Raw genomic sequence first — 13130 nt, forward strand, 5'->3', positions numbered from 1 at the left:
AGAGATCACTGATGAAATCAGAGAGGAAATGAAAACATACATAGAGACAAATGACAATGAATACATGATGACCTAAAATGTACAGGATGCAGCAAAAGCAGTTCTAATAGGGAAGTTTACAGCAATACAATCCTACCTCAAGAAACAAGAAAAATCTCAAATAAACAACCTAACCTTACACCTAAAGCAATGAGAGAAAGAAGAACAAACAAAACCCAAAGTTAGTAGAAGGAAAGAAATCATTAATATTAGAGCAGAAACAAATGAAATAGAAATGAAGAAAACAATAGCAAAGATCAATGAAACTAAAAGCTGGTTTTTTGAGATGATAAATGAAACTGATAAACATTTAGCCAGACAGACTCATCAGGAAAAAAAAATGGAGAGGACTCAAATCAATAAAATTAGAAATGCAAAAGGAGAAGCTACAATTGACACCACAGAAATGCAAAGGATCATAAGAGACTACTACAAGAAATTATATGGCAGTAAAATGGACAACCTGGAAGAAATGGACAGTCTTAGAAAAGTACAACCTTCCAAGGCTGAGCCAGGAAGAAATAGAATATATGAAGAGACCAATCACAAATATTGAAATTGAAACTGTGATTAAAAATCTTCAAACAAACAAAAGTCCAGGCCCAGATGGCTTCACAGGAGAATTCTATCAAACATTTAGATAAGAGCTAACACAGAGCCTTTTCAAACTATTTCAAAAATCTGCAGTGGACAGAACACCCCCAATTCATTCTATGAGTCCACCATCACCCTGATACCAAAACCAGACAAGGATATAACAAAAAGAGAAAATTACAGGCCAATATCACTGATGAACATAGATGGAAAAATCCTTAACAAAACACTACCAAACCAAATCCAACAACATATTATAAGGGTCATACACCATGACCAAGTGGGATTTATCCCAGGAATGCAAGAATTCTTCAATATATGCAAATCAATCAATGTGATACACCATATTAACAAATTGACAAATAAAAACCATATGATCACCTCAATAGATGGAGAGAAAGATTTTGATAAAATTCAATACACATTTATGATAAAAACTCTCCAGAAAGTGAGTCCAGAGGACATATCATTCTTATAGGTGAAAAACTGAAAGCACTTCCTCTAAGATCAGGAAAAAGACAAGGGTGTCCATTCTCACCACTATTATTCAACATAGTTTTGGAAGTTCTATCCATGGCAATCAGAAAAGGAAAAGAAATAAAAGGAATCCAAATTGGAAAAAACGAAGTAAAACTGTCACTGTTTGCAGATGACATGATACTATACATAGAGAATCCTAAAGATGCCACCAGAAAACTACTAGAGTTAATCAATGAATTTGGTAAAGTAGCAGGATACAAAATTAATGCACAGAAATATGTGACATTCCTATATACTAATGATGAAAAATCTGAAAATGAAATCAAGAAAACACTCCCATTTACCATTGCAACAAAAATTGTAAAATATCAAGGAATAAACCCACGTAAGGAGGCAAAAGACCTGTATGCAGAAAACTATAAGATACTGATGAAAGAAATGAAAGACAGTACAAACAGATGGAGAGATATACCATGTTCTTGAACTGGAAGAATCGATACTGTGAAAATGACTATACTACCCAAAGCAGTCTACAGATTCAATGCAAACCCTATGAAATTACCAATGGAATTTTTCACAGAACTAGAGCAAAAAATTACATTTTGTATGGTAACACACAACAACCCGAATAGACAAAGGATTCTTGAGAAAAGTGGAGCTGGAGGAACTAGGCTATGTGCCTTCAGACTATATTACAAAGCCAAAGTAATCAAGACAGTATGGTGCTAGCACAAAAACAGAAATATAGATCAATGGAACAGGATAGAAAGCCCCCAGATAAATATACACACCTACTAATCTTTGACAAAGGAGTCAAGAATATACAATGGAGAACAGACAGTCTCTTTAATAAGTGGTGCTGGGAACTCTGGACAGTTACATGTAAAAGAATGAAATTAGAACACTCCATAACGTGATACAAAAAAATGAAAACAAAAATGGGTTAAAGACCTATATGTAACACCTGACAGTATTAAACTCTTAGAGGAAAACATTGGCAGAACACTTTATGACATAAATTGCAGCAAGATCTTTTTGACCTACTTCCTAGAGTAATGAAAATAAAAATAATAAATAAACAAATGCAACCGAATTCAACTTAAAAGCTTTTGCACAGCAAAGAAAACCATAAACAAGATGAAAAGACAAGCCTCAGAATGGGAGAAAACAGTTGCAAATGAAGCAACTAACAAAGGATTAATCTCCAAAATATACCAGTGGCTCATGCAGTTCAATATCAAAAAAACAAATACAACCCTATCAAAAAATGGGCAGGGGCTTCCCTGGTGACACAGTGGTTGACAGTCTGCCTGCCGATGGAGGGGACACGGGTTTGTGCCCCAGTCAGGGAAGATCCCACATGCCACAGAGTGGCTGGGCCTGTGAGCCATGGCCACTGAGCCTGCACGTCCAGAGCCTGTGCTCCGCAATGGGAGAGGCCACAACAGTGAGATGCCCGTGTACGGCGAAAAAAAAGAAAAAAGAAAAAAAACACAACATGCAGATGGCCATAAAACACATGAAAATATGCTCAACATCACTCATTATTATAGAAATGCAAATCAAAACTACAATGAGGTGCCACTTCCCACTGGTCAGAACAGCCATTACCAAAAAATCTACAAACAATAAATGTTGGAGAGGGTATGGAGAAATGGGAACGCTCATGCACTATTGATGGGAATGTAGACTGAGAGAGCCACAGTGGAAAAGAGTATGGAGGTTCCAAAAAAAACTAAAAATAGAACTACCATATGACCCAGCAATCCCACTACTGGGAATACACACTGCGAAAACCACAATTCAAAAAGACACATGCATGCCAAAGTTCACTGCAACTCTATTTACAATAACCAGGACATGGAAGCAACCTAAATGTCCATCAACAGAGGAATCAATAAAGAAGATGTGGTACATCTATACAATGGAATATTACTCAGCCATAAAAAGGAACAAAATTTGGTCATTTGTAGAGACATGGATGGACCTAGAGAGGGTCATACAGAGTGAAGTAATTCAGAAAGAGAAAAACAAATATTGTATATTAATGCATATATGTGGAATCTAGAAAAATGGCATAGATGACCCTCTTTGCAAAGTAGAAACAGAGACACAGAGGTAGAGAGCAAATGTATGGACACCGAGGTGGAAAGGGGGATGGGAGGAATTGAGAAATTGAGATTGACACGTATACACTATTGATATTATGTGTAGAATTGATAATTACAGCCAATATCGTCCTCAATGGTGAAAAACTGAAAGCATTTCCACTAAGATCAGGAACAAGACAAGGTTGCCCACTCTCACCACTCTTATTCAACATAGTTTTGGAAGTTTCAGCCACAGCAATCAGAAAAGAAAAGGAAATAAAAGGAATTCAAATCAGAAAAGAAGAAGTAAAGCTGTCACTGTTTGCAGATGACATGATACTATACATAGAGAATCCTAAAAATGCTACCAGAAAACTACTAGAGCTAATCAATGAATTTGGTAAAGTAGCAGGATACAAAATTAATGCACAGAAATCTCTGGCATTCCTATACACTAATGATGAAAAATCTGAAAGTGAAATCAAGAAAACACTCCCATTTACCACTGCAACAAAAAGAATAAAATATCTAGGAATAAACCAACCTAAGGAGACAAAAGACCTGCATGCAGAAAATTATAAGACATGGATGAAAGAAATTAAAGATGATACAAATAGATGGAGAGATATACCAGGTTCCTGGATTGGAAGAATCAACATTGTGAAAGTGACTATACTACCCAAAGCAGTCTACAGATTCAATGCAATCCCTATCAAACTACCACTGGCATTTTTCACAGAACTAGAACAAAAAATTTCACAATTTGTATGGAAACACAAAAGACCCCGAATAGCCAAAGCAATCTTGAAAATGAAAAGTGGAGCTGGAGGAATCAGGCTCCCTGACTTCAGACTATACTACAAAGCTACAGTAATCAAGACAGTATGGTAGTGGCACTAAAACAGAAAGATAGATCAATGGAACAGGATAGAAAGCCCAGAGATAAACCCACACACATATGGTCACCTTATCTTTGATAAAGGAAGCAGCAATGTACAGTGGAGAAAGGACAGCCTCTTCAATAAGTGGTGCTGGGAAAACTGGACAGGTACAAGTAAAAGTATGAGATTAGATCACTCCATAACACCATACACAAAAATAAGCTCAAAATGGATTAAAGACCTAAATGTAAGGCCAGAAACTATCAAACTCTTAGAGGAAAACATAGGCAGAACACTCTATGACATAAATCACAGCAAGATCCTTTTTGACTCACTTCCTAGAGAAATGGAAATAAAAACAAAAATAAACAAATTGGACCTAATGAAACTTCAAAGCTTTTGCACAGCAAAGGAAACCATAAACAAGACCAAAAGACAACCCTCAGAATGGGAGAAAATATTTGCAAATGAAGCAACTGACAAAGGGTTAACCTCCAAAATTTATAAGCAGCTCATGCAGCTCAATAACAAAAAAACAAACAATCCAATCCAAAAATGGGCAAAAGACTTAAATAGACATTTCTCCAAAGAAGATATACAGACTGCCAACAAACACATGAAAGAATGCTCAACATGGCGTGCACCTGGCGAGCGATGGCGCCGGATGCGGGCGCCCCGGGATAGCGCGGGCTAGGTGGCGGCGCCCGGCTGGGGCAGCAATGGAGCTCCTTCGGCTGCTGCTCCTGGCTGTGTTGGCGTCGGAACCGGCGGCGGCCGCCGGAGCCGAGACCGTCGGGAACTCCAGCGAGGACTCTCCTTCCCAATGCCTCGGGAACAGGCACTGACAAAGGACTGGTTTTCATTCTTAAACCAGAGCAGAGTATATGCACTTGGCACTTGGAGACTTCAGACCCTGAGCCTGTCCAAAATGTGGCCATTCCACTCTCCTACTCGGAAAGCGATCCTATCCCTGGTGGTTGTAATTTGGAGTTTGATTTAGATATCGATTCCAACATTTACCTGGAGTATAATTTCTTTGAAACAACTATCAAATTTGCTCCAGCAAACCTAGGTCATGCGAGAGGCACAGATGCTCCGCCGTGTGACGTCAAGATAGGCCAGGACTCCAGGTGGAGGTTACAGTATGACGTCTATCAGTATTTTTTGCCGGAGAACGACCTCACTGAAGAGGCATTGCTAAGGCACCTGCAGAGGATGGCCGAGGTGCCTCAGGTGCAGGCCAATGCTCTCAAGGTGGTTACCCTAACAGCTGATGATAAGACAAGTGTTTCTTTCTCCTCCCTCCGTGGACAAGGTGTCATTTACAACGTCATCGTTAGGGATCCATTTCTAAATACGTCTGCAGCTTACGTCCCTGCTCACACGTACGCTTGCAGCTTTGAGGCAGGGGAGGATAATTGTTCTTCCCTTGGAAGAGTATCTACCAAAGTGTTCTTCACTCTTTTTGCCCTGCTTGGTCTCTTCATCTGTTTCTTTGGACACAGATTCTGGAAAACAGAACTATTCTTTATAGGCTTTATCTTCATGGGATTCTTCTTTTATATACTGATTACAAGACTGACACCTATTAAGTATGATGTCCGCCTGGTTCTGACAGCCGTTGCCGGAAGTGTCGGTGGGATTTTCTTGGTCGCTGCTTGGTGGCGATTTGGAATCCTCGTGCTCTGCATGCTGTGTGTTGGACTGGTGCTGGGGTTCCTTGTCTCATCAGTGACTTTCTTCACTCCACTGGGAAACCTAAAGATTTTCCGTGATGACTCAGTGTTCTGGGTGACCTTCTCTTGTATAGCTATTCTCATTCCAGTGGTTTTCATGGGCTGCCTAAGAATACTGAACATACTGAGTTGTGGATTCATTGGCTCCTATTCGGTGGTCTTGGCCGTTGACAGTTACTTGTACACAAGCCTTTCCTACATCACTTTGAACGTACTGAAGAGAGTGCTCCACGTGGATTTCCGCAGAGCTTTCATAAATGTGCCTTTTCAAACGAATGACTTTATTATCCTGGCAGTATGGGGCATGCTGGCTGTAAGTGGAATTACGTTACAGATTCGAAGAGAAAGAGGGCAACCGTTTTTCCCTCCCCACCCATACAAGTTATGGAAGCGAGAGCGTGAGCGCAGAGTGACGAACATCCTGGACCCCAGCTACCACATCCCTCCGCTGAGAGAGAGGCTCTACAGCCGATTAGCCCAGATCAAAGAGCTCTTTCAGAAGGAACAGCCAGCCGGTGAAAGAACGCCCCTGCTTCTGTAGATGCGGAGGGCTTGGTCAGTGCAATCTTGAAGTACAACCCAGGTACCGCCTCAGATTGGGTGTTGCTGCCTTGTTGCTTCAGCAGTCTCTGGGGCAAGTCTGCTAAGAAACCAGCTTCTGTGTCCGTGCTTTGTACAGTATTGTGGTCTCCTTACTGATACAGGGTATACCAGGGAGATGACAGTAATTCTAAGTGAGAGGGAGAAAGATGGCCAAAAAGTTGGTGGTAGGGAGGTTCTTCCTTATTATAAAATACGTAAGGAGTTACCTTTTGGTTTACAAATATATGTCAACTTATTCCATTAAATAGATACACTTAAAAAAAAAAAGGAACTTGAAAACAGTGGTTCTCTTGTAAAGCCCTGGTGTTTTTTTGTTTTTTTTAATAACACCTTGAACAATTCTGTCACCTGAGTCTGTCCAAACTCGGGGGCCAGGGCATGGAGAGTGGTTTAATTTAAGGGTTGGATTGAACTTTTATTTGTCACTGTGTTTGGAGCTTTGGGAATTTGAAACTGGGCCTTTGAACTTCGGAGTACAAAACAGGGAAAACTAACTTATTTTCTTACTAATAGCAGTCTGATTACTTAGTTGCATCTTTCTTAGTATTATATATTATCAAAAAGTACCCTTCTTTTGTTTATGGTAAAATACATATTTACTGTATCGATCATTTTTTAAGTATATAGTTCAGTAGGTACCCCTCGTCTTTGCCTTTTATTGCTTAAAATGGTACTTTAAATAGCTAAATTATTCCAATTATTTGAAAGTAGCTCCATTTATATAGATAACAGAGCTTTTATATGGATGATTTATTTATATTCCAGATTAAAAAATGGCCTTTTTTTTTCTTTCAAGACCTTTTAAAATAGTGTTGACAGCTGATCTCTAATTGAAACGGCATTCGATGACGTATGAATTGTTTTATTTTTAGGAGACAGATTGGCTCCTAGCTTCATCCATAATCCCATTAATAGGGAAACCTTTAAAAAATTTGCATTTTGTAGTTCTTTCTGCTAAATTAGTTGTTAGAGCATTGGCACAGTTTCAGAAAATCTGTGCATGAAGCCTTTGTTTGTCCTGTCTGTGTTGTAAAGCGCTGAGGAGGGCGTCAGAAAGGACTCAGGTGTTTAATAGAGCTGCTTTCAGTGACTTGGACTCTGTAAGGAGAGTCCCTTCAGTTTTGACTTTGTTCCACCACGAGAAAGCGCCCGATGCCCTGGGCTGCATCCCTTCTCCTCACGGCCTTTTAACTGTCAGAGCCTCTGCTGAGGAGGTTCTGTCTTGCATTGAGAGCTGGGGACTCTGACGTGCCTGAGTGGCCTTGAGGTCGGTTGTGGTTGTTGCATTCCCATTTGTAAGTTAACCGCTGTTTAAATGATGCTGCTTTTCAGAGGTTTTCAATGGACAGTAGGTTTCTGAAGTTTCGGGTAACTGGAAAATTTTCAACTTTCGCTCTTAAAAGTGTTCTGGTAAGGTTGAAACAAAATGAAAAAATGTATGCTAATCATTTCTTGCATTGAAAAATTATACACAGGTGTTTGTTTACTATTTATTTTGTAATCTTCACTGTTTATATAACTTCAAAAACACTTAAACTTGAAGAAAAATGTGTTTTCTTAATAATTCGCTGTAGGGATTCTGGATTCTGCTGTATTGTTGTAAATTCTAACAAAGTTATATGGAATATGTGTGAATTTTTCCCTATACCATCAAAATGCACTGACAGTAAAGAGTATAAAGACAAAACACACTTTCTTGGAGGGGGGAGACATATTGTTTAAAATTTTTCATGATAATTTTTTTTTGTGAGTAATAAGTCAGTTCGTATAATTTTTTAATAATAAATACCTATTTTGAAAAAAAAAAAGAATGCTCAACATCATTAGTCGTTAGAGAAATGCAACTCAAAACTACAATGAGATATCATCTCACACCAGTCAGAATGGCCATCATCAAAAAATCTAGAAACAATAAATACTGGAAAGGGTGTGGAGAAAAGGGAACACTCTTGCACTACTGGTGGGAAGGTGAATTGATACAGCCACTATGGAGAACAGTATGGAGTTTCCTTAAAAAACTACAAATAGAACTACCATATGACCCAGCAATCCCACTACTGGGCATATACCCTGAGAAAACCATAATTCAAAAAGAGTCATGTACCAAAATGTTCATTGCAGCTCTATTTACAATAGCCTGGAGATGGAAACAACCTAAGTGTCCCTCACTGGATGAATGGATAAAGAAGATGGGGCACATATATACAATGGAATATTACTCAGCCATAAAAAGAAATGAAATTGAGGTGCATAGACCTAGAGTCTGTCATTCAGAGTGAAGTAAGTCAGAAAGAGAAAGACAAATTCTGTATGCTAACACATATATATGGAATTTAAGAAAAAAAAAAGGCATGAAGAACCTAGGGGTAAGACAGGAATAATGACACAGACCTACTAGAGAATGGACTTGAGGATATGTGGAGCGGGAAGGGTGAGCTATGACAAAGTGAGAGAGAGGCATGGATATATATACACTACCAAACATAAAGTAGTTAGCTAGTGGGAAGCAGTCACATAGCACAGGGAGATCAGCTCGGTGCTTTGTGACCGTCTGGAGGGATAGGGAGGGTGGGAGGGAGGGAGATGCAAGAGGGAAGAGATATGGGAACATATGTATATGTATAACTGATTCACTTTGTTATAAAGCAGAAACTAACACACCATTGTAAAGCAATTATACTCCAATAAAGATGTAAAAAAAAATAATTGATAACTAGTGAGAACATACTGTATGGAACAGAGAACTCTATTTTATGTACAGTGGTGACATAAATGGAAAGGGAATCCAAAAAAGAGCAGCTATATGTATATGTATAGCTGATTCATTTTTCTGTACAGTAGAAACTAACTCAACATTTTAAAGCAACCATACTCCAATAAAAATTAATTAAGAAAAAAGAACCAATGGGCCAATGTAAAAATCAAAGATGAAAATTTAAAAATACCTTGAGGGCTTCCCTGGTGGCACAGTGGTTGAGAGTCTGCCTGCCGATGCAGGGGACATGGTTTCGTGCCCGGGTCTGGGACGATCCCACATGCTGCAGAGCAGCTAGGCCTGTGAGCCATGGCCACTGAGCCTGCACGTCTGGAGCCTGTGCTCCACAATGGGAGAGGCCACAACAATGAGAGGCCCATGTACCACAAGAAAAATAATACAATAAGAAAATTATAAAAATACCTTGAAACAAATAAAAATGGAAACACAACTGTACAAAATATATGGGATGAAGCAAAAAAGTGTTCTAAGAGTGAAGTTCATACTGATCCAAGCAATAAATTCTCAAATAAACAACCTAACCTACCAGCTAAAGGAATTAGAAAAATAAGAACAAATCCCAAAGTCAGCAGATGGAAGAAAATAATAAAGATCAAGCAGAAATAAATGAAATAGAGATTTAAAAAATAGAAAACATCAATGGAACTAAAAGCTGTTTTTTTGAAAAAATAAACAAAATAGACAAATCTTTAGCCAGAGTGATCAAGAAAAAAAAAGAAGGCACAAATAAATAAAATCATAAATAAAAGAAGAGAAAATACAACTGACATCACAGAAATGCAAAGAATCATATGAGAATACTATGATCAATTATATACCAACAAATTAGACAACCTAGAAGAAATGGATAAATTTCTAGAAACGTATTACCTTTCAAGACAGAATCATAAAGAAATAGAGAATCTGAATAGACTGATTACTAGTAACAAAATTGATTCAGTAATTTTCAAAACTCCCAAAAAGCAACTCCAAATCCAGATGGCTTCACAGGTGATTTCTATAAAACATTTAAGGAAGAGTTAATCACTATCCTTCTCAAATTATTCCAAAAAATTAAAGAGGAAGGATCACATCCAAACTCATTTTATGTGGCCAGCTTTACCCTGATAGTAAAACCAGACAAAGATACCACACAGACACACGTGTGCATGTGAGCACCCACATCCACACACAAATTACTTGCCCCAATCCCTGGTGAACGTAGATGTAAAAATCCTCTACAAAATATTACAAACTGAATTCAACTTTACATTAGAAGGATTATACACCATGATTAAGTGGAATTCATTCCAGGGATGCAAAAAGGTTTTGAAATTTGTAAATCAATGTGATACATCATATAAACAAAAAGAAAAAGAAAAATTATATGATCATTTCAGTGGATGCAGAAAATCATTTGGGGTACACCTGAAACTACTACAACATTGTTAATCCACTATATTTCAACATAAAATAAAAATGACAAAAAAATTTGGTTTTGATGTTGACAAAATTCATTATCATTTTAACATAAAAACTCTCAACAATGTGGGTATAGAGGGAACATACCTCAACATAATAAAGGCAATATATGACAAACCTACAGCTCACAAAATATTCAATGGTTAAAAGCTGAAAACTTTCCCTCTAAGATCAGGAACACAACCAAAAAAAGCAACACTTGATGTTTTACTCAACATAGTATTGGAAGTCCTAGCTACAGCAGTTAAGCAAGAGAAAGAAATGAAAAGTATCCAAACTGGAAACAAAGAAGTAAAAATATCATTATTTGCAGATGACATGATACTATATATAGAAAACCCCAAAGACTTCAGTAAAAATCTCTTAGAATCAATAAATGAATTCAGTAAAGTTGCAAGATACAAAATTAACACACAGAAATCTGTTGCATTTCTATAAACTAATAACAAATTTTAAGAAAGTGAAATGAAGGAAACAATCCCATTAACAATTCCATCTAAAAGAATAAAATACCTAGGAATAAATTTATCAAAGGAGATGAAAGACCGCCTGTACTCTAAACACTATAAGCCATTGAGGAAACTGAAGACAACACAAATAACTGGAAATATATACTATGCTCATGCATTGAAAGAATCATTATCATTAAAATGCCATACTATCCTAAGCAATCTACAGATTCAATGCAATCCTTATCACATACCAATGACATTTTTCACAGAACTAGAACAAATAATCCTAAATATTGTATGTAACCACAAAAGACCCCAAATAGCCAAAGCAATCTTGAGAAAGAAGAACAAAGCTCAATGTGTCAAGCTCCCAGACTTGAAACTATACAACAAAGCTATAGTAAACAAAACACTATGATACAGGCATGAAAACAGACACAAAAATCAATAGAACAGAAGTGAGAGTCCAGAAATAAACCCATGCTCATATGGTCCACTAATCTATGACACAAAGTCAAGAATATATAATAAGGAAAAGACAATCTTTTCAATAAATGGTGTTTGGTAAACTGGATGGCTTCATGCAAAAGAATGAAACTGGACCACCTTCTTATAGCATATACAAAAATAAACTCAAAATTGATTAAAGCCTTAAACATTAGACCTAAACCCATAAAACTTCTAGAAGAAAATAGGCAGTACATTCCTTGCATTGGACTTAGAAAGATTTTTTTGGATATGTCTCCTCAGGCAAGGGAAACAAAACCAAAAATAAACAAATCAGACTACATCAAACTATAAAGCTTTTTCACAGCAAAGGACTCTACCAAAAAAATGAAAAAGGAGAAGATGTCTGCAAACAGTACACCTGATAAAGGGCCAATTTCCAAAATATAAAAAGAACTCATATAAATAAGCAGAATTCAAAGATGTCTGCCCTTCAAGGTTTCCCACATCCATGGTGTACATGCCCTGAATAATCCATGTGACTCTGAATAGAACAGATTTTGTCATAACCATAATAACCAATCATAACCATGATTAGGTTATGTTATATTACATGGTTGGCTCTAAGAAAGTAAGATTATCCAGTTGGGCCTGACATAATCGTATGAGTCTTTAATGGAAGACAGTTTTCCAGCATGAAGTTTCCTCAAACAATTAAAACTAGAACTACCATACAATTCAGCAACTGTGCTTCTGGGTATTTATTGGAAGAAAACAAAAACACTAGTTCAAAAAGATATATGCATCCCTATGTTCACTGCAGCATTATTTACAATAGCCAAGATTTGGAAGCAACCTAAATGGCTGGGTAAACCAGCCTCTGCAGAACATCTGAATGGACAATTAATGTTCCCACAAGTGAGACCACTCTAGTTTTAGCAACTGTGGACTTTGGGGGCACGTACATGTGGGAGTTAGGTCAGGTCAGAGTCTCAGGTACTCCACAGTGCTCACTGAGTCCAGAGACCTAACAAGACGTCTTGGAGGACCTCCTAGGGAGGCTGGGGATGGCTGTGTCTCAATGTATGGGCAAGGATGCTGATAGCGGAGGCCTCAGGGAAGTTTTGTTTTTTAATTTATTTTTTAAGTTTTAAATATAATTTTTATTCTTTAATTTTTATTTTATTTTGTATTGTTATTTTTGTTTTTGTTGTTTTTTAGCTTTTTAAATTTTTTTCTATTTTGTTTTTCTCTTTTTTATGTTTTGTGTCATTTTTGTGTGTTTGCTTTCCGTTTTCATTGCTTCTTTTAGTTTGTTTTTGTTTTATTTTTTGCCTTTTGTTTTAGTTAGTTTTGTTTTTACTGTTTGTTTTGGTTTTTGGATTTTTTGTTTGATTGTTTTCTTGATTTTGGGTTTTCATTTTTTCTTTGATTGTCTTTGTTTTTATTATTTGTCTTTGTTTTTCTGCTTGTTTGTTTTGTTTTCTTTTCTTTATTGGCCATGTCACACAGCTTGCAGGGTCTTGGTTCCCCAGCTGGGGGTCAAGCCTGGGTCCCCGTCATGGGAGCAC

General features: G+C 37.4%; 2 protein-coding genes across 4 annotated transcripts in view; one reads left to right on the top strand and one right to left on the bottom strand.

Annotated features, from left to right (window-relative positions):
• Positions 1–13130, bottom strand: part of ARHGEF9 (Cdc42 guanine nucleotide exchange factor 9) — a 195238-nt gene that overhangs the window by 114055 nt on the left and 68053 nt on the right. The window lies entirely within an intron of this gene.
• LOC309839355 (transmembrane 7 superfamily member 3-like) lies at positions 4804–6361 on the top strand (the record flags this gene model as incomplete). The annotated part of the gene is given in 2 exon segments (XM_082681097.1): positions 4804–4892; positions 4894–6361. Coding segments are annotated over 2 exon segments (1557 nt in total).

This window comes from Grampus griseus, assembly GCF_964374135.1.
Source record: "Grampus griseus genome assembly, chromosome: X".
Taxonomy (NCBI): Eukaryota; Metazoa; Chordata; class Mammalia; order Artiodactyla; family Delphinidae; genus Grampus; species Grampus griseus.